This window comes from Mastomys coucha, unplaced genomic scaffold, assembly GCF_008632895.1.
Source record: "Mastomys coucha isolate ucsf_1 unplaced genomic scaffold, UCSF_Mcou_1 pScaffold18, whole genome shotgun sequence".
Taxonomy (NCBI): domain Eukaryota; kingdom Metazoa; phylum Chordata; class Mammalia; order Rodentia; family Muridae; genus Mastomys; species Mastomys coucha.
In genome coordinates, this window is record NW_022196900.1 from 107,695,564 (window position 1) to 107,720,727 (window position 25,164).

The following is a 25,164-nucleotide window of genomic DNA, read 5'->3' on the forward strand; positions in this document are numbered from 1 at the left end:
AAAGGTGATAGGCACTGACCTGCAGAGCTGGGTGGCACACCATGAGGTGGGTGGACAAGCCACAGCTTCTGGGGAAGCAGGATGGGTCAGGCCTGGACCCTCATGTCACTTCCCTGCCCACAGGCTACTCCTCTTCCTGGGTCTGCTGTGGAGTTTGGTGGCCACACTTTTGGGCTCAAAGTGGCCTGAGCCTGTATTCGGGCGCCTGGTGTCCCCTGGCTTCCCAGAGAAGTATGGCGACCATCAGGATCGATCCTGGACGCTGACTGCACCCCCTGGCTACCGTCTGCGCCTCTATTTCACCCACTTCAACCTGGAACTCTCTTACCACTGCGAGTATGACTTTGTCAAGGTACCTGACAGACAGGGTGCTCCTGGGGCCTTCTTATGAGGTCTGGCAAAGGCTGGCCAGAAGGGAGGCTGGGCCCGGTTCTAACCTTCCCTCCTTTGACCTCCGACTCCACAGTTGAGCTCAGGGACCAAGGTGCTAGCCACACTGTGTGGGCAGGAGAGTACAGATACTGAGCAGGCACCCGGCAATGACACTTTCTACTCACTGGGTCCCAGCCTAAAGGTCACCTTCCACTCTGACTACTCCAATGAGAAGCCATTCACAGGATTTGAGGCCTTCTACGCAGCCGAGGGTGAGCAGTGATGGGCTCAGGCAGCCCAGACGCAGCTGGTGGCTGTCCTGGCTTAGCCCTGTGTTCCTCTACACAGCTGGTTGCTGTCCTGGCTTAGCCCTGTTCTCTTCTTTGGGTCGCTTGCTTCCACCTCTCCTGGGCCTCTGGGTTCAGATCAAACCAACAGGAAAGGTGCATGGGTCCTGCCATGGCCATCTGTCATGTGCCATGTGAATGCAATGACACAGAGGACCCTCAGGTTCCAGAGGGCTTGCACAGGCCACAGCCTGTCAGTAAGTGGCCTTAGACCTGACTGTATACTCTGGTCCCTGAAGGAGACCATCTGTGTGATCTCAGGCAAGTGGCTCAACCTCTCTGTTCAGAAAGCTTCTACCACTGGATTGATGATGGCTATTCCCTCCTCTGCCTGGGTGGCTTTGAGCAGGATGCTTAACCTGCCACTGGCTTAGCAACAGTGCTACTTGCAACTTTGGCCCTAGGCCAAGCAACAGGCCTCCTGTCAAGTGGGTCAGGCCATCAAAGCCTGAGCTCTCCGTTCCATCTCTTTCCCTCCTGCCTGCCTGGCCCCTCTCCCCTAGATGTGGATGAATGCAGTGTGTCCCTGGGAGACTCAGTCCCCTGTGACCATTATTGCCACAACTACCTGGGTGGCTACTATTGCTCCTGCCGAGCGGGCTACGTTCTCCACCAGAACAAGCACACCTGCTCAGGTGAGAGGGAGGGGCATCCCAGCTACCAAAGAGGAAGCTGGGCTCTTTTCCCTCCAGTGCTATTAGCATATCTAACTCCTCCCCCTTTCCCTTCCTCCAATGGTGTACTTTGACCCCTTCCCTACTCTTGGAACCCCTAGTTCCACCAGCCAATTGCCTCTTCCATCTGGGTGTTTCCCACTTGGTATCTCTGGTTAAGCTAGGTTAAGTTTCCAATCCACCAAAGGACCTCAAAGTAGAGGAGAGTAGTAGGCAGGCTCAGAGGTGTGGTTCCTGACCCCAGCAGCTGAACCTTTTGGGTTCCTCTACCCTGTCTCCTGATCCTTTGCCCTGGCCCTTCTCTCCTCAGCCTTCCTGATGCCCCCCCACATCTCTCTTCCAGAGCAGAGCCTCTAAACCTCCCTCAGCTCCAGCCCGCCCACCCCAGTGAGTCAGATACCAGTCAGTAGATGCCCACAGGAAGCAGCTCTGTCAGGCTGGAATGGCTGCCAGCTACAGCACCCATTCACCTTACCCATGACAATAATAAACCTGCCTCTACTTCCACTGTGGCTGTGTCTCTCTTGGCGGGGTTGGGGTGACGAACTTGGAGGGCAGCAGACTAGGCTGGGCCCATCTCTTCATCTTAAGCCTCCTCCTTGTCTCTGAGCCCCAAGGTAGGAACTCCCTGAGCTCACACAGGAAGACCCTCTTACCTCTACTGGGTCCCCCGGGGCTGATCTCAGGACAGTTTAGGCAGTTCTTGCTTATAGGTCAATGCAGGTCTTTGTTCTCCCTGCATCCAGGGATGTCCCCTCTAGCAGTATGGAGCAGCCTTCCAAAAGGAGGGCAGTATGGAAAGCCCTCACTTCCCACAATCCCTCTTCCCAGCCTGGCTCCATGAGCAGCCGGGCAGGGAGCAGAAATGGAGCCTGATCTCCACCAACAGGGCAGCTTGGCAGCCCAAAAAAGGAAGGCAGACTGTGTACATACTGGTGACAAACTCTCCTAAACCAGGGCCACTTCTAACAACAGGGAAGGCCTGGGAAAGGCCTGTTTAGCCTGTTACCTGGGATCAAAGGCTCTGGGCTGGTCCCTGCCACATATGGGTAGAAGCCCCCTTGTGGACTCAATTGGGAACTGCTGAGCTGGGCACTGAGTGAGAACAGAAGAAACCCTCAGTTCAAGGGGCCTCCTCTGTCCTTTCCCTGAAACCCTAGGGACTTTGGGGAGTGGCCTGCCACCTATTTCCGGGGCCCACTTCCCTCTGGCCCCACTTCCTTTGCTCTCCACCTCTTTGTGACTCTGACCCTCGAGTAGGAGCTTGAGCCCTGGCAAACTATCAGCTAGAACTATCATGCCAAGGCCTGAGGGGAACAGAGCCCCCTTCCCCACTGCCTTTCAGCATCGTCTGGGGTGGGAGTTGGGGTCCTCTCCTGCCTCTGCAGATTGTCAAGTGCAGGGTCTTGACCAAACCCAGGATACAGATGTTCCAGGCATTCCCTATCCTCTTTCTTCCCAGCCCTTTGTTCAGGCCAGGTGTTCACGGGGAGGTCTGGGTATCTCAGTAGCCCTGGGTACCCGCAGCCATATCCCAAACTCTCCAGCTGCACCTACAGCATTCACCTGGAGGACGGCTTCAGTGTCCTCCTGGACTTCGTGGAGTCCTTCGATGTGGAGATGCATCCTGAAGCCCAGTGCCCCTACGACTCCCTCAAGGTCTGGCTCTTCCATCCCTCAGCAGCCCCCCTCCCACCCGCCCCCATCTTTCAACACTACCCTCTAGGTCTGTCCTCCAGTGAACCTCACTCAGCCTTTCTTTGTGGGGCTGGAGGTAGGTCTTAGCCAGGCTGTGGTTTCAGCATGAGGGTACCCCACCTATTGTCCCCAGCCTGCCCAAGCCAGTTTGAGTTACTTTGCTTCCATCTAACTGGAGCTAGAACCCTGCAGCAGGTCCTGGGGGTTCAGAGTCTCTTTATTCAGATTCAAACAGACAAGAGGGAATATGGCCCATTTTGCGGGAAGACGCTGCCCCACAGGATTGAAACTGACAGCCACAAGGTGACCATCATCTTTGCCACTGATGAGTCAGGGAACCACACAGGCTGGAAGATACACTACACAAGCACAGGTGAGCAAATGGCCCTCAGATCCAGTGTCTGTCCTTTATGCAGCGTCAACAAGCTACAAAGCATTGGACTCTTTCCCGGAAGGCCTAGGAAGGGAGCCCAGATTGAGTTCCTTGATTAGGGAATAGCAACAGCCTTCCCTTCCCCCTTCCATATCTCCCCACCCCCCGCTCAACTCTGGTGTTTTGAGTTAGGGTCTATTGGTCAGATGGCTCCAAACTTGTTCTATAGCGATGGCTGGCCTTAAACTCTGACCTTCCTGTCTCAGCCCAAGCACTAGGATCACAGGTCCATGCTCCCTTCTGTATCATCCCCCTCAGCACCCACCGACCCACACTGCTATTTACCCATCTTTACTCTTCATAGATATGTACAAAGAAGGGTGAAGATGCAGCTCAGTGGCAGTGGGCCTGTCCAGCATGCACAGGCTCTGTGCTCAATTTCACATTAAAAAAAAAAAAAAGTGTGCCAAAAATACTAAATGCAGAGGCCAGGGTCCTTAACAGCATCTGCTCTCAATCAGGAGGGGAACAGTGCTATCATTGTGACACAGCCTTTGAGGCAAGCACAGTATAGTAAGATGTGAGGGTAGAGAATGGGACACCCAACATCCATTCAATCTGTCCTGCTCTTCCCTAGAAGTGACACTCTTGGCTTCAAACCACATGTATTATCTTCTTGGCACAGAAAATTCCATCATTCTAGATACCTGATTTTTTTTTTTTTTTTTTTGCAGGTGGGGTGGAATGGGGTGGAGTAGGGATGGGACAGGGCAGTGGTGTTTCAAGACAGGGTTTCTCTGTATAACAGCCCTGGCTGTCTTTGAATTCACTTTGTAGGCTAAGCTGGTCACCAAACTCACAGGTCCACCTGCTTTTGCCTCCCATGTACTGGGATCAAAGGTGTATGCTACCATACCTGGCTCTTGGTTTTCGTAACAAAATATGTTAGCAGGGCAGATCTGGCACATAGTTTTTTGTTTGTTTTTTGTTTTTCAAGACAGGGTTTCTCTGTGTAGCCCTGCTGTCCTGGAACTCACTTTGTAGACCAGGCTGGCCTCAAACTCATTAATCCGCCTGCCTCTGCCTCCCAAGTGCTGGTTTTAAAGGCTTGCGCCATCACCGCCAGGCTTTGGCACATGGTTTTAATCCCAGCACTCAGAAGGCAGGGGCAGGTGGAACTCTGTGAGTTCAAGACCAGCCTGAACTACAACTAAAGTTCCAGGACAGTCAAGAATACACGATAAAACTCTCTCAAAAAACCAAAAAAGTGCCGGGCAGTGGTGGCACATGCCTTTAATCCCAGAATTTGGGAGGCAGAGGCAGGTGAATTTCTGAGTTCAAGGCCAGCCTGGTCTACAGAGTGAGTTCCAGGAGAGCCAGGGCTACACAGAGAAACCCTGTCTTGAAAAACAAACAAACAGGGGCTGGTGGGATGGCTCAGCTGGTAAGAGCACTGACTGTTCTTCCAAAGGTCATGAGTTCAAATCCTAGCAACCACATGATGGCTCACAACCACGCATAATGAAATCTGATACCCTCTTCTGTGTACTCATTTATAATAAACCTTTTAAAAAAAGAAAAACCCCAAAACAAACAAACAAACAAAAGTTTGTATGTCATGTGTGTACAAATGCCGAGTGAGGACAGAAGGGCTAGACCCCTTGGAGCTGGTGTTATAAGTGGTTGTAAGCACCTGATGTGGGTGCTGGGACTCAAACTGGAGTCCTCTGGAAAGCAGTGTTCTTAACTGTCTCCAGCCCCCAAATCCAGCTTCTTCTTTTTTTTTTTTCTTTTCTTTTTTTAATGGTTTTTCGAGACAGGGTTTCTCTGTGTAGCCCTGGCTGTCCTGGAACTCACTTTGTGCCTGGAACTCAGAAATCTGCCTGCCTCTGCCTCCCAAGTGCTGGGATTAAAGGGGTGCGCCACCACTGCCTGGTGGCTCTCTGCCTCATTTCATTTATAAACTAAAAATGCAGATTGCTAACTTCGTATTTGGCTGTTACAGACATAAATAATAAGCCTGTTTTCCCTGCACAGCACAGCCCTGCCCTGATCCAATGGCACCACCTAATGGCCACATTTCACCTGTGCAAGCCACGTATGTGCTGAAGGATAGCTTTTCTGTCTTCTGCAAGACTGGCTTTGAGCTTCTGCAAGTGAGTTACTAAAAAACTAAGTGCTTATGATCAAGATGGCTTTGAGCTGAGAGATGAAAAGAGGAAGTACCTATTTAGAAAAAGAAAATCAAAGTACTAAGTTTGCAGAAAACAAAGAAGAATGACTGGAGAATTGCGTGTGTGATGGTGGTGGGGAGGGGCCTGTCTTTTACTCTTTATTTTTTTAAAGATTTATTTATTGGGGTTGGAGAAATGGCTCAGTGGTTAAGAGCACTGACTGTTCTTCTGAAGTTCCTAAGTTCAAATCCCAGCAACCACATGGCGGCTCACAACCATCCACAATGAGATTTGACGCCCTCTTCTGGTATGTCAAAACACAGCTACAGTGTACTTACATGTAATAATAAATACATCTTTTAAAAAAATATATGTAAGTACACTGTAGCTGTCTTCAGATTCCCCAGAAGAGGGCGTCAGATCTCATTACGGATGGTTGTGAGAAACCACGTGGTTGCTGGGAATTGAATTCATGACCTTTGGAAGAGCAGTCAGAGCTCTTAACCGCTGAGCCATCTCTCCAGCCCCCTACTCTTTATTTTTATAAATGTGAGTACATTGTCACTGTCTTTAGACACACCAGAAGAGGGTATCAGATCCCATTACAGATGGCTGTGAGCCACCATGTGGCTGCTGGGATTGAGCTTAGGACCTCTGGAAGAGCAGTCAGTGCTCTTAACCACTGGGCCATCTTTCCAGCTGCCTATCATTGTTTTTTAACTCAAGGGTTTCTCTGTGTAACTGTGGGTGTCCTGGGACTCCCTCTGTACACCAGGCTAACCTCAGACTCAGAGACCCATCTGCCTCTGCCTCCCAAGTGCTGGGATTAAAGTTGTGTGCACCATCACACCAGCTGTTACTTTCAAGACAATCATTTAAGATGCAGCCCATGGTGACCTTGAACTCATGACTCTCTTCATCAGCATCTCCAATCCTGGGATTGTAGGCATACATGGTCACACTCAGCTGAAGGCCCTACTTTCAGTGCTGAGCTACTCATACACGCTAAACGCTCTCTGTCACTTAGCCAGGACACCCTGCACCTGTTTGTCCTAACCACTCTGTTAGATGGCTACTCACTACAGAGAACTGCTCATTTGCACACTGCAGCAGCTCTCTGTAAAGTGGCTGAAACCACGGAATGGAGTATGCTCACCTTGCTCCACAAGCTCTGCATAGCTCTTCCTGTTAAATTAAGTCTTCCCTGGTCAGTCGATAACTTTCCCATGGAACAGCTCCTGGGCCCACAAAGATTAGACAGCCCTGGAAAGAGTACATTCTGCAAAGTTATAAATAGTGCTCCCTGTTAAGGGAGAGGGAATATAATTTTAAAAACTGCTTAGTGTGCTGGTTCAGGAGTACAGGTAAGAGATTAACTCATCTTTGTGTTCTTCAAAATTGTCACTGAATCCCAGTGGTGGAAAGCAATAACCCTGGAATGACAGCTAGGGATGGAGTCCAGCCCATGGAGGAGCAAATGAGGGAGTCCCACCTTGCAAAACTCCTATTCAGGCTCTTTTCTACTGTCCTATGGATTGCAAGTCCACAAACTTGTTTTGTTCTGAAACAGCTCCATTGTTGGCCTTGAACTATTACAGCTCCTCTTTTTTAGTATACATGCTGCTGAAGCCATCACATCTTGATCCTCTTGCCTCCCAAGTATAGATATTACTGCATAATGTATGTATGTGCCATCATACTCCGTTCCTGTGGTGCTTTGGTCCAAACCCAGGACTTTCTGGATGCTAGTGATGCATTCTTTATGTCCTTTGAAACATTACAGCTTTTGCAAATGGCTCCCTCTTCCATTAATGCTTGCTTCCTCTCTTGGGACTATGTAGACCAGGCTGACCTCAAGCTCAGAGATCCACATGCATTGGATTAAAGGTGTGTATCACACACACTTAGCTTAATGTTTGACTTTACTAAGGGATCTTGCAGTTTTTCCCAAACATTGGCACTTTCCCTTTTGGAGCTGGTGGTGCTGGGGTACAGTTGAGAAAGTGTTTCTATGTGTGGCTTTGACTGCCCTGGAACTTGCTCTGTAGACCAGGCTGGCCTTGAACTCAAGAGGTCCGCATGTCTCTGCCTTCTTGAGTGTTGAGATCACTGGCACTGCCATCAGTTGTGTGGAGGTCAGAGTTCAGCTCCAGGTATGGAATTCAGCTGTCAGGCTTGGAAGCTATGACTGCTCACCTTTTCTACAAAGCCATTTCACTGGCCCTATTTTGTACTCTGCATTAAAAAAAGGGGGTGGAGGGGCTGGAGAGATGACTCAGGGCTTAAACATTTGCTACTTTGCAAGGACTGGATGAAGTTCAGTTCCCAGAGCACACATGGTAGCTCACAACTCCAGTTTTTAGAGATTCAAGGCTACCTTCTGACACCAGGCATACACGCGGTACAGATACCCATAAAAGCAAAACACTCAAATGCATAAATCTTTAAAAACTTTTTTAAAAAGGGGTGATAGTACAGGCCTTTAATCCCAGCACTCAGGAGGCAGAGGTGGGTAAATCCTAGGCCAGCCAGCCTAGTATATAGGACAGCAGAGCTTCATAAAAATGAATGGTGGGAGGGTCTGGAGCTAACCCCTTACCCTCAGAAATAATCAAATGAGAAGTACTAAGAACTTTCGCCAGGCGGTGGTGGCGCACGCCTTTAATCCATCCCATCACTTGGGAGGCAGAGGCGGGCGGATTTCTGAGTTTCAGGCCAGCCTTGTCTACAGAGTGAGTTCCAGGACAGCCAGGGCTACACAGAGAAACCCTGTCTCGAAAAAACAAAAACAAACAAAAAAGGAACTTTCAGCCGGACATTGTGCTCTTGGATGTGTTGGAAAGCAGCTTTGCGGTACAGTTACTTAAAAGCAGCACAGCAGGGCGGCTGGGTGGCAGGTCGAAGTGCAGGCTGTGTACTGGGGCTGCTGCCCTGACTAGGGAGTGCTGCTCTGGGGAATGACCTGATGTTAACAGGGAGCTCATTTTCTGAATTTCCTCTTCAGGGTTCTGTCCCCCTGAAATCATTCACTGCTGTCTGTCAGAAAGATGGATCTTGGGACCAGCCGATGCCAGAGTGCAGCAGTATGGTCATATGGTGACAATCCCCTTTCCTTGTCGCTGCCTGTACCATTTGTATCGTCCTTTCATGTGTGCACAGAAGTTAGAGCAGTGGTTCTCAACCTTCCTAGTGACCCCAACCACAAAACTTTAGTTGCTATTTTGTAAGTGTGATTTTGCTGTTATGAACTGTAATGTAAAATTTGTTCTTGACGGGTCACAGGCAACCCCCAAAGGGGTGGCAGCAAGGTTGGGAACCACTAGGTTACTAGGTGCCCGATTCTGTTCTACCAGCCCCAAGGATCTCAGTTAAAAGGCACATTGTCAAGTCCAGGAGCTGGGGACCTCAACTCAGGTACTTATGCTCACAAAGCAGGCACATTCCCATTGAGCAATCTCCCCAGATCTCCATAAACACTTCTGTGGCTTCTTTAGTCATTCTCAATTCCCCTGCCAAATGGACTCACTTACTAGGGCTTGAGTTCCAGAAGTACTGGGGAAAGGCAGAATGCTCGGAAATACATTTCTAAGAGTAGATACTCCTTGTAGACAAGAAATGTGGGGGGGGCGGGGATGTAGTAAAATACTACACATTCCTATCACAAAACAGGAAAACAGGCTGCTGTGCAGACTTCTCTCCAGCTACAGCCCTCCATCTGTGAGCACGCATGCACAGGCCACCAGTGTGGGAAGAGGTAGTTAGTACAGTATATACACCTGCCTACCACACATAAACTAAGATAATGGTATACATTAGCACTTTGAAAACTAAGAACAGGAACTTCTCAAGAATCACTTAGTATTCTTTCAACTACAAGTATACATATGTGAAAACAAACTTCTGGAACCAGACAATGAAAAGCTCTTATCCATCTCCACAAACTACCATTAAAGAATCTTGAGTGCTGCTCAATGGCCTCACTTGCCTGGCACTCAGGAAGCACTTCCCATTGTGTGCTAGCACATACTTTTGTGCACAAAGATTACACAGTGTAGTACCTCTGTAAAACAACTCCAAGAGGAATTTAAATGTTTTTACAAACTTACTTTCTCACCAATGGTTTGAGTTCTTTCCATGTGAGATGCTGAGCTGGGTTTGGCAGTGTGTGGGGCATCAGGAGCCCGATTGCCATTGCTTGCTGCATGGGTGCTGTTTTACCTGTGCATGGCACAGCAGTAACAGAAACAGACGATCTGACACAGTGGTGGAGGTGGTAGAACTAGAGTTCCAGAACAGCCAGAGTTATAGATTCTGTCTTAAAAACAAACTAAAAGTAAAAACCCCAAACCAAATCAACACCCCTCAGAATTTCTACAGAGCTCAAGCTGTGAAAAAGATCAGAGAAACAAGTTTTCTTGAAAAAAGAAAAAAGCCACTGGCTTTTCTGCACGCCGCCGTTTCTTTTGTGAGTGCTACCCAACTCCAGTGCTTCTGAGTTCCCTATTCTGGGGAGGCCAGTCACTTCTCTCCAGGAAGGAAATCCCTTCAGAAACGAGCAGGTGTGATGCCTCTTTACCAAGCCATTCTTGTTTTTTAGGGGTGGGTAGCATTAGTGCCAGGAATTATGTAAAGGAAACCAAGGCCAACACAAGTCCACCTGGCTCTTCAGGATTACCGGTCCTTACTGGGGACCATTGTGCTGTCCAAGTTCCCTGGAGGCCAATGATCTCTACTGCACAGGCCTTTCTAGTATCAGCTCCAAGGTACAAAGGGATCCCCCTCCCATTTCTTCACTAGTTATTGACTGTGGCCCTCCTGATGACCTACCCAACGGCCATGTGGAATATATCACAGGCCCTGAAGTGACCACCTACAAAGCTGTGGTTCAGTACAGCTGTGAAGAGACTTTCTACACAATGAGCAGCAATGGTAAGTACCTTTTTAAGAAGGGATGGTTGGTATTTGGAACCTGAGCCCTCAAGGTTGAATATAAACTTGAACCAGCCTTTTAGGCTAAAGGAGACAAAGGATTAAAAGGCCTTTCTCCCATGTGCTAAGTGAAATATTACAGTTAAAGTGACTTTAATGTCAATTTGCAGGAATCTGAAAACAGATCATATCTAGTAAATGACTACTACAAACACACAATATATTCGAAATGGTTTAATTTAACAAGTCAAAACCTTATCATTAAGCACTTGAGATCGTGATACATATTCAAGTTACACATCTAAAAGGTTTCCACTTTGCAAGCAAACATGGTAATGCAGACACCTATTTATGAAATCATGTAAAATGGTTATTCACACACCTCTCCCCACCACAGATGCTCAAGAATCAACATTTTTCAAGGGGTTATTCAAGCAAATGACAACTACAGCTAAACATTTTTGCTTTTCCAATGATTTGCAGGTAAATATGTGTGTGAGGCTGATGGATTCTGGACAAGCTCCAAAGGAGAAAAATTCCTCCCGGTTTGTGAGCCCGGTAATGGACGCATTTAAAAAAGAGATTCATAGCTGACAGAGAGAGTAGCTGGCAGACAATAGGCAGGGTCTAGTTGGGGAGGCAGAAATGAAGCTCAGCATCTGGCTTAGGCTAGCTCAGGGCTTCCCAACGGTGTGCTCACATCACCCCTTCCACATGGAACCTAGGTGCAGACTGCATCATGCACTTGATTGTTTTTGACCTTATAACTAGGCAAGCATAAAAAATTAAATGATTTCTTCAATTATCTCAAACCATTTATACATTCATAACCATGAACTCTTGTTACTTTTCTTCTCTGTAAAAATGCTATTAAACCCCAAAGCTAATAACTTCATTATTTCCCTAAGCAATTGTTTTCAACGACATCGAGATTTTTAAACATTAATGCAATTTGCCTTTTAATAGTACTTAAATTTCTTTACCAGAATTGGCTCCAACAATAGTTGAGAATGCTTTTTTTTAATTGAAAGGTAATAATACACTCATTACCCCCGTGTTAGCTGGTTTAAATTAGTTTTCTTGCCCTTTATTTGGCTGACATGCCGCTTCTAAGTTTTAATCAAAGTGAACAACCACAAGAAAGAACATATGTTGCATTCCTGAGCACTCAGCTTGCAATGAACAATGAAACAGTTTGGATGACTCCACCAGACCAAAATTACCAATTTTTGAACCAGAAGCACTCTGGCTATTGCCATAACATTGTAATTAGATTTCTATATTTAAAGGCAACAGTAACTTTGTAAATCATAGTTCCCGTTTTCCCAGAATTCCCAGTGAGCTCAAAAAAAGTAAAACAGCATAGGGTGTGGTGAGGGGGCCTGTCCTTGGCCTCGAAGCAGTGCAATGCCCTCCAGCACACAGGTCCTTTCCATAGACTCCTCATCCAGCTCTCTTTTAGCAAAACAATCTACTGATCTTTACCAGGAGCTCAGCAGGCTAAACAAGGACTCATCAGGTCTTTATAAACTATTTAGAATACCCTCACCCCCCCCAACAGGCAGGGTGCCTATCAATTCATAGGGTGTTTTGGCTGACACTAAATACTTGTTTTTTCCCCCTCAGTTTGTGGGCTGTCCACACACACTATAGGAGGACGGATAGTTGGAGGGCAGCCTGCAAAGCCTGGTGACTTTCCTTGGCAAGTCTTGTTACTGGGCGAAACTACAGCTGCAGGTGCACTTATACATGACAATTGGGTCCTAACAGCCGCTCATGCTGTATATGGGAAAACAGTGTCCTCCCTGGACATCCGCATGGGTATGCTCAAGAGGCTCTCACCTATTTACACTCAAGCCTGGCCCGAAGCTGTCTTTATACATGAAGGCTACACTCACGGTGCTGGTTTTGACAATGATATAGCATTGATTAAACTCAAGAACAAAGTCACAATCAACAGAAGCATCATGCCTGTTTGTCTACCAAGAAGCGAAGCTGCATCCTTAATGAGAACAGGAACTGTGGCTGGCTGGGGGCTAACCAAGAAGGGGTTTCTTGCCAGAAACTTAATGTTTGTGGACATACCAATTGTTGACCACCAAAAATGCACAGCTGCGTATGAAAAGATCTACCCAGGAACAAGAGTAACTGCTAACATGCTCTGTGCTGGCTTAGAAACTGGTGGCAAGGACAGCTGCAGAGGCGACAGTGGAGGAGCGTTAGTGTTTCTACATAATGAAACACAGCGATGGTTTGTGGGAGGAATAGTTTCCTGGGGTTCCATTAATTGTGGGGAGGCAGACCAGTATGGGGTCTACACAAAAGTCATCAACTATATTCCCTGGATTGAGAACATAATAAGTAATTTCTAATTTGCATCCTCCAATCAGTAAATTGTTCCTTTATCTACAAGTACCCGGGAAGCTTAGTGGTAACAAATCTAAGAATTGACAGCCCACCCCAAAATCAAAGCAGATGAGATCATTACAAGCACAGGAACACTTGCCAATGCCAGCTTTGAGATCATTACGGGTACAAGAACGATGTCAGCTTTGATTTGTGGTATTTAGTGCAGTAGTGCTCTGCCAACCCTCAACAGACTCACTATGTCAAGTTGTATTTGATTCTCTACAATCTTATTTTATACTGGCTGTTCCCATTTCTGGCCAACAAAGGGCTTGCTGTTGACTTCCATTTGGTCTTGTTTTTTCAAGACAGGGTTTCCCTGGCTGTCCTTGAACTCAGAAATCCGCCTGCCTCTGCCTCCCAAGTGCTGGGATTAAAGGCGTGCGCCACCACTGCCCAGCGTGTAGATTTGGTCTTTATGAGCTCAGAAAGTGCTCTTACAGAGTGGTTCCAGAATACCTGAGAAACTCCTCTTTTGGAAGTTAAATGGAAAGCAGGTGTGTGTGACCGTCGCATCATTAGACCGGCTATTAAAACCAGTAATACCATAAAAGAGTGGGAAACAAAGTCCATTCCTGAATATTGGGATTATAGGCATGTTCTAGCATATTCACCAAATTGTCAGATAAAAAAGAACATGAAACAGCATTTTACCCTTTAAAAGGGCAACTTAGCAGTCCACTTCAAAAACCTTAACAGGTGCTTCACTACACCCAGCCCACTTTTCTTAGGTGAATGTGAACTACTTGGGCACAGGAAAGCCAAACAGAACTAATTGCACAAGGTAGCCACTCGCTTATGTAACAGTAAAGTCGTCATGAAATAAGCTGCTCTTCTGCTAAAATGCTGACTCAGGGTTAAAGTCTTGTGCTCGGCTCTTGCAACAAGACAGGGCCTCAAGATGGAGCAACAGCTGGCCTACAACTCTTTTGCACCTGCCTTAAATTCTGAGATTAAAAGCATGGGCCACCACACCCAGCTGGAGACTCACATTTTTAAGGATGAAAATGCTGTACTGCATCTTCCCACAGAAGTCACTTTAACTTTCTAGCATTGCCAGGATATAGAAATGCTTTGGTTTTTTTCCAGTAAGACTCCAGACACTAAACTGTTGGTGGCAAAAAAACCTTTTTATTCAACTGTGGTTCAAAGAGTTGTTTTTCATTATTGTTTTTAAGGAATGAATGCATTTTGATGACCAGACTTTCAAAAACAAATCTTTGCCAAGTAGTTTATTTCTAAAACCTCATTTACGGCAAGTAACTCTCTACAGCTATGTCATACCATAAACATGTTAAAAGGCTACTCAACACCGAAAGACTTCTATGACCAGTAAGTCTTTTAACAAGTGCAAAAAAGGGATCAAAACCATGCCATTGACAAGTAACTTACCCCAGGACTCCTGGACGTCTTTGGAGGTCCCCGAAAACCATTTTAATGTTACCATGTTACTGCTGCTGAGTAATAGTGCAAGTGCTAAAATGCAAAATTCAGATGTACAGGGTTTGGAAATCATGCAGGCTTAGATGCAGAGAAAAAAAAACTTACAATAACTCCTTTTACAGAGGATACTGTATAATGAAACAATGTGTTCATAACAAGTCTCTAAAGATGTAAAATTTTAAAACACGCAACTTGCAAAACGACAAACCTATTTATCATAATCTAATTAGCTAAGGGCATTAGGGAAACTATCAACACAAAATCTGTCACATTCTTCCAGTTAGAAAAGGAGCCCCTCAGTTCTCAGTAGTTACAGGAAAAGTACAATAATCAGTATATTATTGCTTTTACATTAACAATGCATCGACAGTCTCATCTGATGTTGTGATATTTATTCATCATTATATAACCCCCACATTCAGGAGGGCAAAAGTCTACCTCACTTAAGACTGCCAAAGATAAGACAACCCACCCTACTAGTTCTTAAAGCTATCAGGCTTCTTAATGAATGGATTTCAGGCACATGGTTTCTTGGTTTCTTCTACTTCATCCCTATTGCAATTAATTCCACTTTTCAAACCCCAAACAGAAAGGTGCTGATCCCTTCTTTTCCATTGATATGCTCTGCTACAAAGCATTTGAAAACAAGCAACTGTTTTGCCCCCTGATCCAAATATTTTTTAGAAGGCATGATTCCCCAATGGAGATTTATACAACCTTGTAAACAGAAAAATCACCCAAATGCACAGAGGCACTCAGAACAAGCTGGAGGGTAACTGCTTACCATTTTAGGTGCGGTCACCCAGACTTAAGAAAAACTAGATTAAAAACAAAATAACCCAAAGAAAAACTTTCACTTTGGACAATGCAAGAACAAATAGCAATTAAGTCTGGGTATCAGGTGTCAATGCATGACAGGTGATGAATCCATTTGACTTGAGACAACTTTTCAAATAAGTTTATTTGAAGCAAAATAAACTACTGCCAAGAAACTTTATGAAAGTTCCATTTCAAAAGGGTCAAAAAGGGGAATTAACTGCTATGAATTCTTTGCATTCAGGGCTGCAAAACAAAGACACATATTATTTAAATCAGTTTATTTAAGAATTTCCAACAATGACAACTCTTATAAAAAAGCATCCAAGCACAGGACACAGAACTGCAGCAAACAGCATTCTTATGGATAGCTAACAGACATGAGAACTTCCACCCTTCTTTGAGACACCTGAGCTCACTGGTGAACTCTGCTTCCAAGTTCTCCTGCAAAGCACACCACAAGCTCAGTCCATGTTCGCAGCCCATCAGCTTCAGTTCACGTTCCCACACTCCAGATCAGTAACAGAGGAGAACACACACCATCCAGCATTCACAGCAGTTGACAGAGGGGGAGGGAAGTACAAGTATTTCACTTAACACATTCAACTAAAGTGGGTTTCCTAAGAACAAAACTCAAAGTCTTCCAACAGATGTGGATGTCCTTTGATGCAAAAACATTCGTACGTTATTTGCTATCATTGCTCTCTGCACACTCTCTCACCAAAGCCACAGGATTGAGTGACACATCTCTCCAAGTTAAAAAATATCCATTTTCCACCACCAAGTCTCTGCACGCGCTCTCTCCTTTTCTCGCTCATACTAGCCTTTCATGCCTCGGCACCACCATCAATCCCACACAAGGTTTCAAAAGTTCAAACAGCCTTCTGGTTCCATATCACAGCCTTGCGTTCATAGCGTTGATACGACTCCATGAAATAAAGAGTAGCGGATAAAAATGGAACACCCACCGTCAAAGACGCAGCCTGTGCAGCGTGATGACGAATTCTTGGATGAGAAAGCATGTAGACAGAAGTATTCCTATGGCAGAATATTTACAGCACTACTTTCAATGAAGTGCTTCTTCCATAAACATTTGAAATGAGATGAACTGCAGAGATTAAATGAAGGCTTCATATTGTACTTTCGTATATGAAGGAAGACAAGTGTTAAAAACAAAACCAAAAGAACCAAACACCATGACATCATGATCTCCCAAATGGAGATTTTCCTAAGGAAAAAATTCATAGGGTGGGATTCAAATTAAAATAAGGAGAAAAGAATGTAGTTCTAACCAATGGTTTCTACTCTGAACATGCAAAGAATTCATTAACAATTCCAATGATAGAATATTACAGAGAAACCTTCTGAGATCAATTGTAGTGTTGGTTTACCAATTAAGCAAACAGTTCACTTTCACCCACTCAGTATTTTAACCCTTTATATAACAAAACTTATAAAATTCATTTAGCTTTTCCCTCTTTTTTTTCTAAAGAAAAATGTCAAAAATACTGCTGAATATACTCCACACTGAACAAACCAATCTGAAAATTTTAGTACATATGTATTTTACAATATACTTACCATGAGTTTAGAAAAATTTGAATCCCACCATTCTAAATCTACCTAACCTAACAACCAACCTACTAACACCCAACCGCCTACATTCCCCAGCCAGAAGACTTAGAATCCATGCTTGAGCCAAAGCCTCCATTAAAGCCACTGCCCGATCCTGCATTTGATGCTGACCCCCAACCAAGGGGGGCACCAGAATTAGAGCCACTGTAGGAATTATTTCCAGAACCAAAAGCCTGATTTGGTTCCCTCTGCATGCTCCCCTGGCTTTGGTTATTCCCAGATGGGCCTGACTGGTTCTGCTGGCTGGCTAACATGCCCATCATACCCCAACTGCTCTGCAATGCTGCCTGAGCCGCAGCCATCATGGCTGGGTTAATGCTAAAAGCACCAAAGTTCATCCCTCCACCCATATTGCCACCCTGGTTATTTCCCAAGCCAGCTCCACCCCCTCTACTGTTACCAAACCCACCCTGATTCCCAAAGCCACCTGGATTACCACCAAATCTTCCACTTCTTTCTAACTGTCTATTGCTATTATGCTTAGGTTCAGCATTGGATATATGCACGCTGATTCCTTTAATGATCAAATCCTCTCCACAAAGAGACTGGGCAACCTATAAGAAACAAGGATGTAAATGATTAGACCACTGATTCAGACACCAACATATAACCCAACTAAGTAGGAGGGAAAATAGGCAGTTTATGCTAGCTTCACTCAAACCCAATCAGCAGCCTTTAGTTATAGTAATGTTAATTTTTAACAGCAGTATTTGTAACTTAAAAGATATGTAACAGCCCCAAAGTCACACTTGAAGGGCATCTTGCAACTATCTAAATCTACTCTATCCAGCAAAAAGGGAGGGTGGCAATCAGCTGAAACAATTTGAGCTCAGCACCTGGTGTATCATGCTGAGCACATACAGTAGCACTAAACCAGATACATTCCCAGCCCTGGAACAAATTACCAAGAAAAATACCTTATCATCTGCAAAGGTAACAAAGGCAAAAGCTCTGAATGGTTTGGGAATGAAGACATCTACCACTTCTCCATACTGACAGAAAAACTGCTGAAGCTCTTCAGCAGTCATGTCCTCTGTACAACGTCCAACAAACACCTTTCTGCTTCTCAAAGGCTCATCTGGGCTTTGCTGGTCAAAAGAAAGGAAGAGGAGAAATAGTAAACACATCAAGGCATACTTTTAAGTCCCTTCCCACCTCGGGCATTTTTGTTTCTAAAGATGAGGTCTCACTGTGCATTATTACTGCCTGGCCTGTGCCCCCCTCCCCCACGGAGATTAAAAGTGTACCCCGCCAAGACTGGTTTCTTGGAATTAAAAAAACAAGTGTTGGGCTGGTGAGATGGCTCAGCGGGTAAGAGCACTGACTAAGCATTAAGGTCCTGAGTTCAAATCCCAGCAACCACATGGTGGCTCACAACCATCCCTGATGACATCTGACGCCCTCTTCTGGTGTCTGAAGACACCTGCAGTGAATTGGGCTGCAGTGAGCAGGGCCAGCAGAGGTCCTGAGTTCAATTCCCAGAAGTCACACACATGATGGCTCATGGCCATCTGTACAGCTACAGTGTACTCATACACATAAAATAAATCTTTAAAAAAAAAAAAAGATAGTCAATCAGAACTGTAGTTAGTTGTGTGCTGCCATGTGGGTGTTGAAAATAGGTTCTTATGTACCCCAGGATAGTCTTAAACTTGATATTCTCCCTATGTTTGAGAATTCCATTACACACACAGGGATGGAGATTGGTGCTATCAGTCATCCCCCCTCCTCCTTTTTGAAGCTGGATTTCTCACTGAACCTTGTAATTTGACTGGTGGCCACCTGTCTCCCCCTCTCCAGGGGTGGGATTACAAACAAGTACATGCTATCACAACAACAAAAATCTAACACAAAAACTTGGGCCAGGTCAGGTGGTGGTGGCTCACGCCTTTAATCCCAGCACTTGGGAGGCAGAGACAGGCGAATTTCTGAGTTCGAGGCCAGCCTGGTCTACAGAGTGAGTTCTAGGACAGCCAGGGCTCTACCGAGAAACCCTGTCTCAAAAAACAAAAAACAAAAATTGGGCCAGGCTGGACATGGTAGCTCATGCCTTAAATCCCAACATTTGGAAGGTAGAGGCAGGGAGTTGAGGCCAGTTTGGTCTACATAGTGAGTTCCAAGATAATCAGGGCTACACAGAGAAACCCTGTCTCAATATAAATAAAAATGTGTGTTCTGAGATCAAGTGCAGGCCCTCATGCTTGAGGTAAGCACTTTACTAACTGACCAAATGAACCTATCTCCTCAGTCCAAATAGAGTTTTATGAAAGTAGACTTTGATCCACAACATAATGTTCCAAGTAAGTCTTATTTGCTTGCTTGGAATAAATTCGGGCTGGGGACGTAGCTAAGTGTTCAAGTGCTTGCCCAGAAAAGCACACGATACTAAGTTCCCCAGAACATTAAAACCAACATTAAGTAAGCAAGCAGGGTGGCACTTTTAATCTGAGCACTTAGGAGACACAGGCAGGCAGGCAGAGTTTGAGGCCAGCATGGTTTACAAAGTGAGCTCCAGGACAGCTATGGCTACAGAGAAACCCTTGTCTCAAAAATCAAACCAACCAAACAAAATGCAGAGAAATACCTTAGAGTTTGGCAGTTTACAGTCACACCATCGCCCATCTATCATATGTCGTTGTGACATTACTTTCACTTGGGTTTCATATTCCGTAAATCGAACAAAGCCAAACCCTTTTGAGTGACCAGTTTTAAGATCTTTCTTGACCTAAGAAGAAACAATTGAAAAATGTTCTAACAACACACAGAGCAAATCAGAGTTGTCTCTTAAAAAAACGAAAATAAATGAATGGCTCAACTGCATGTAGTAACTTAGCTAGTAAACTTAATCCAGTTAGTTCAAGGTAAAAATCAGATCCTTAACAGTAGAGAATAACTCATTTGCACAACACAAAACATTGCATAACAATGTTTTAAAATAAGCACAAATGGTTACAATTTAACTTGAGGAAAGAAAAATTCTCCACTAATATATATCTAATATAATCTATTTCTTTTTAAAGCAGTGGTTCTCAATTTTCCTAATGCTGCAATCCTTTAATACAGTTCTTCCTGTGGTAGTGATCTCCAACCATAGAATTCTTTTCACTGTTATTTAAAACTGTAATTTTGATGCTGTCATGAAATATTAACACCTGAAATCCAACCCCTGTGAAAGAGTTGTTTGAAAACCACTGCTTTAAACCTGCATGGTATAGGACTTGATAATATATAGTATACACACAAAACCAAACTTTTATTTTCAACACCCCTACTTACCAACACTGCACAACAAACATTAAAAATGGCCAAATACATGGGGTCAGTGGTTAAGAGCACTTTCAGAACTCATGTTAAATTCCCAGCACCCACTTGGCAGCTCATAACTATAACTCCAAGATCTGACACCCCCACCCAGACACATTCGCCGCAGTGGTGGGCATGCCTTTAATCCCAGCACTAAGTAGACAGAAGCAGTTCTTGATCAGCCAGGGCCACATGGGGAAAAAAAAAAAAACCTGCCTGGAAAAACAAAACAACAAAAAGACGGCAAACAAGTAACACTAGTGCTCATTCCTGGGTAAAACAGTTGTTTATGAGGATGGGAGAGATGGCTCAGTCGTTAGGAGTAATGTCTTTGGTCCCCAGCACCCACATGGTGGTACAAAACTTTTTGTAAATTAGCTCTAAGAGACTTGAAGCTCTCTTGACCACCAAGGACACATGTGCTACACAAGACACACAATCCAGCAAAACATGCATACAAATACAACAAAACCTGTACAGCAGAATAAAGTTTACCTGAACCATAAGAACCTCTCCGAATGTACTGAAATAGTCTTTAAGATCCTGCTCTGTTGTTTTCCAGGGGAGGCCCAACACTATGAGATCAGACGTTTTCTGGACTGCTCTTTTCACTTTCACTGCAGAGGAAGCATCCGTCTCATCCATTTTCCTTTTGTTATCTAAACAAAGCAAAGCACAAACAAAGTGTGTTTAGCACTTCTTTAAAATGTTCTACTGTGTGTCACCTTAATCCCAGTACTTAGGAGGCAGCAGAGACAGGCGGATCTGTGAGGTCAAGCTCAGCCCTATCTATGAAACATAAACCAAGGGCAGGAGGTAATGAGGCAAGCAATCACTGAGTTTGAGGCGAGCCAGGTTTACAAATTTCCAGAGAAATGTCTCAAAAAGGCAAAAACTAAACCCACAGACATACATTAAGAAATTAAAAAGTAAAGCAAGATCAGATCTATGAACAGTGAAGACACTGAAAACTTTGATAAGTTTGAAATGTAGCTTAAGTGGCTGGAATGCTTTTCTGGTACACCCAATTCTAGTTTTGAATCTTCTTGAAAACTGATTTTGTGTACATAGAATATGTTGAGTGCAGAGGACGCTCATGTTCTGTCCTGTTAGGCAGGGTCTGTTTTATTATTCCTGGTACTGTGCAACCTTCCCTTGGCTAGCTGCCTCCTGAGCTTCTAACAGCACTGTGTGTCTGCCTTTTATGTGGGTTCCATAGATAGATAGGTTTGCTCTGCAAGTGTTTTTACTGAATTGGGTTTTGAAATTATGCAAGACTGTAATCAACTGTATGTTCTCTTTCTCAAAAGCTGTATCAAAATAAGAACAATTCTACTTCACTCGATTTTATGGTATAAAATATATCTGACTAGTCAGGGGATCACAACCTTCTGATGCACATGTGTTGTAAATACCCATACACATAAACTCTTAAATAAAAAAAAAAAAAATCAAACTTTTAGCAATAGAAATTTTGTAGTAAAAAGAACAAAATGAGATCACAGGCCTAAACCTCAGGTTACTTAAAAATATTAAATGACATTTGCTTTTTTATAGAGATGGGGTCTCATTACGTCCACAAAACTCATCCAAGAGTCCTCTCTCCCCATCCCCCCGATTTATTACAGGTGTATGCCACCTCAATGAACTACATGCCAGGCAAGCACTATAGAAGTTGAGTTTTTCTTCCTGGCCCCAGGATCCTGGACTATCTTGTGACCCAAAATATTATCACAAATACCTTGGCCATGAACTTTGGCTGTTCCCTGACTGGTTTATAATACCATTTATTCTAAGTTCTACCACATGGCAGGTTACCCCTGCTCATGCTCAGGCCACCTCCTTCCTGTTTGTGGGCACCCAACCCTCTCGTGCCTTCTCTATCCCCAAATCCTTTACCCTACTGGATGTCTCACCTATTTCCTGCCTCAGCTACAGGTCAATCAGCTTTGACAGGTGTTACATCCATACACTACACAAGAGATTTTTCTCTACAAAACAATCTAAGTTCTAACCTTCAGGCCCTATTCATTTCAACACAACACTTCACTTTAGCCACTCCAGTCTTCAAAGTATGTACCAACACCAGTGTCCTTTTAATTCAGGGTAAACACTAAGCTACATAGCCAATGACTTAAGAACTTGCATAGCGGGCCGGGCGGTGGTGGCGCACGCCTTTAATCACAGCACTTGTGAAACGGAGGCAGGCGATTTCTGAGTTGGAGGCCATCCTGATCTACAGAGTGAGTTCCAGGACAGCCTGGTACCCCAAACCCCCAACACAGGGTCTCTGTTGTAGCCCTGGCTATTTCCAATCTCTTGAGATCCACTTGCCTCTGCTCCTTTGAATGCTGGAATCAAACAGGTACACTACCAGATCCAACTTTCTCATACTTTCAAGAACATCAATAGTAAGAAAGGGAGAAAAATCTCAAGTAGTTCTGTACTAATTCAGGATTTAGGCTAGTGCAGTTGGTATTTTCTTGAGCACCGGAGTTCAGAGCATCTGATGCTCTTCTGAGGGTCAGGGTTGGTTGTCAGCGCCCACACAGCAGCTCACAACCACACAGCTTTAGCTTCAGAAGGCTGGATGCTCTTTTGCACCAGGTACACAGTGTAGAGACACACACAATACATCAATATGACATAAAACAAATCTTTAATAAAGGCCAGGCAGTGGTGGAGCACACTTTTGATCCCAGCACTTGGGAGGCAGAGGCAGGCGGATTTCTGAGTTCAAGGCCAGCCTGGTCTACAGAGTGAGTTCCAGGACATCCAGGACTACACAGAGAAACCCTGTCTCGAAAACGGCTAAGCCAAATTCTTTTACAAAACAGATATATCTTTAAGGCATTTAGCTTTAACCACCTAAAATTGGCAATGACTATGTTCTGCATAACATTTAAATACATGCTCCTCAAAAAAGAATCCTGCTTTTTTCAATTTTCACTTTAGACTGCTGACATGCAGTCTAAAAAGGCAGGGTCTTAGGAGACATTCCTCCAAGAAGGCCAAACCCCCAGGGCTTGGCTCAACAATAGACTATTCTCCCAGCAAACAAGAAGCCCTGGATAATCCAGTCTAGCCTCACTTAAGACAGCATTCAAGTCTAACCATAGCAAGCAATAGGGCCACATCAAAATGATTAACAAACCTTTGGGATAGTTGACAACATAAACCAGGTTGCCCCAGCCAGCATCTGGGGCATGCAGAATTCCTTCCACCAGCCGGACGCCTCTCATACACTGAGAGACGGGATTCCTGTAGCGCAGGCCACATGCCCCTGGAAACTGGGCAGTAACTGTGGACAGCAGCACTGTCCCATCGTCTTCTGATGGTATTTCAATGGGTTCATCATTCTCATCTTCTGTTACCCGAATATATTCAGACATCTTCGCTTAAATCTCTTAAAGGAAAAAGGAATGACCAAGAAAATCAGAGGAATGATCTTTTCATAATTAGCTATCATCACACCACTGTATGTTCCCACTTCCTGAAAAGATTCTTGCCACCTAAAATGTCTCCTTTGTCATCCTGGAAAATGAGGAAAGGGATGTTTTCTAGAATAAAAATGTGATTTTTGTCGAGCACGGTAACCCACGCCTTTAATCTCAGCCCTTTTGAGGAAGAGGCAGGCAGATCTTTTTTGAGTTCGGGGCTGGCCTGGTCCAGAGTTCCGGGGCAGCCAGGGCCACACAGAGAAAGCGAGCGTGCGTGATTGCGATGCTCCACCCGCCACAGTTCACCTATATTCTCAGCGCTTACTATAAGCCTCGGTGCTAAAATTGCAACAGTGTTACCATGTGGCCTGTTGGCTACAAAGGCAAACAAAAACAAGGTGTTAAGTTAAAGAACTAAGTATCTGTCCCGATCTTTTTTTTCTTTGCAAACATGTTTCTTACCTGGAGTACACAGACTACAGGCTACAGTATTTCGTAACCATTCTGTGTTAGTTTATTCTAAAGACTCTCAATAGGATTTAGCACGTGCTTTGCGTTAAAGAAATTAGCAAAGCATTGCAATCAGATAAATCTTGACTGTGCTGGTGGAGCACGAAAACCGACCTCAGAACAGAGATTTAGCAGCTCTGTTCCTCATTTTTGGGAAGGTCTAGCTAAACTTGGGCGCCGAGGGAGCAACGACAGAGACTCCATGAGGTAGGCCGCCACTTCCCAGAAGGCCATGCGCGAAAGACAACGTTGATTCTTTTTTTCCCCCCCCTTTCAACTCGGCCCAGGGTGGGGCCGCGAGTGCAAGTCTCACGGTGACAACGGTTATTCTCAGATGCGAGAACCTATAGGGACGAGTACTGCTGGAGCCCCGGGGCCGCGGCAAACTTCTGCCCGCGGTTTCACAGCCCACTGGGCCCCGCGTCCCGCTCCGGCTGCCGCCCGCGCTAGGCCCTAACGACGCGGTGGCGCGAGGCCAACCAGGTCCCGCTCCACAGCTCCCACCCCGCGGCGCAGATCGCCCGGGGCCTCCCCGAAGCAACATTGGAAGCTCGCCAGCCGTCCCCGGCGACCAACTCACCCACTAGGTCGCGGCTAGGAAGCGCAAGGAGGAAACAGAGACGGAAAGGAATCCGACAACAGCCGAGCTACCGCTTCGTGCCCACAAAATGGCGCTAGGGCCGCCTCCCGCCCTTGCCCGCCTTCGGCCCCTCCCACCTGCTTCCGGTCAGAAGGGGAGCTCACCGAGAGAAGCCATAGACGCTCGCCCCCCGAGGCGTCTGGGACGCTCGCAGGCTCTTCGCCCTACAAAAGAACGTACAGAAGTACGGGAATGAGAATATCTGGGTCTGCAAAGCTGAAAAGTGAGGAAAAGGGTGGCCACTTGGTCTTCCCATTCCCCCTACGTAACGTGGCGGATGGCTTCGCCCGACCAACCGCCGGCCCCAGTTGAGGAGCTCGCGCGCAGCGAAAATGCGCGAGACTAGCGTAGGCGGGGACCGGGGCAGGAGGGGCGGGGCTAGCGGGGAAGGGGCGGAGCCAGCG

General features: G+C 45.5%; 2 protein-coding genes across 9 annotated transcripts; one reads left to right on the forward strand and one right to left on the reverse strand.

Annotated features, from left to right (window-relative positions):
* Positions 1-12,955, forward strand: Masp2 (mannan binding lectin serine peptidase 2). 2 transcript variants are annotated; one of them, XM_031379463.1, is made up of 11 exons: positions 17-46; positions 124-352; positions 467-644; positions 1,223-1,354; positions 2,856-3,052; positions 3,317-3,464; positions 5,502-5,620; positions 8,643-8,721; positions 10,436-10,567; positions 11,051-11,125; positions 12,194-12,955. In XM_031379463.1, the coding sequence occupies exons 1-11, from the start codon at positions 42-44 to the stop codon at positions 12,937-12,939; spliced, it is 2,040 nt and encodes a 679-aa protein (XP_031235323.1). In that variant the 5' UTR covers positions 17-41; the 3' UTR covers positions 12,940-12,955. The 2 variants fall into 2 exon arrangements, with proteins under 2 accessions (XP_031235324.1, XP_031235323.1); XM_031379464.1 differs by lacking the exons at positions 2,856-3,052; positions 3,317-3,464; positions 5,502-5,620; ... (2 more) ...; positions 11,051-11,125; positions 12,194-12,955 and adding an exon at positions 1,737-1,892 and having other exon boundaries at positions 1-46.
* Tardbp (TAR DNA binding protein) lies at positions 10,787-25,009 on the reverse strand. Of its 7 annotated transcripts, XR_004121186.1 has the most exons (8): positions 24,701-24,813; positions 23,325-23,576; positions 20,666-20,829; positions 19,452-19,592; positions 17,785-17,955; positions 17,295-17,421; positions 16,201-16,340; positions 10,787-15,478 (listed from the first exon to the last, which is right to left on the reverse strand). XR_004121186.1 is itself a non-coding variant. In XM_031379469.1 (7 exons), exons 2-7 carry the CDS (start codon positions 23,560-23,562, stop codon positions 16,285-16,287), a joined length of 888 nt encoding a protein of 295 aa, XP_031235329.1. In that variant the 5' UTR covers positions 23,563-23,576; positions 24,701-24,813; the 3' UTR covers positions 10,789-16,284. The 7 variants fall into 7 exon arrangements, 6 of the variants coding, with proteins under 6 accessions (XP_031235329.1, XP_031235326.1, XP_031235325.1 ...); XM_031379469.1 differs by having other exon boundaries at positions 10,789-16,340; positions 17,304-17,421; XM_031379470.1 differs by lacking the exon at positions 10,787-15,478 and having other exon boundaries at positions 15,497-16,270.
* Positions 25,010-25,164: the final 155 nt, after the last annotated feature.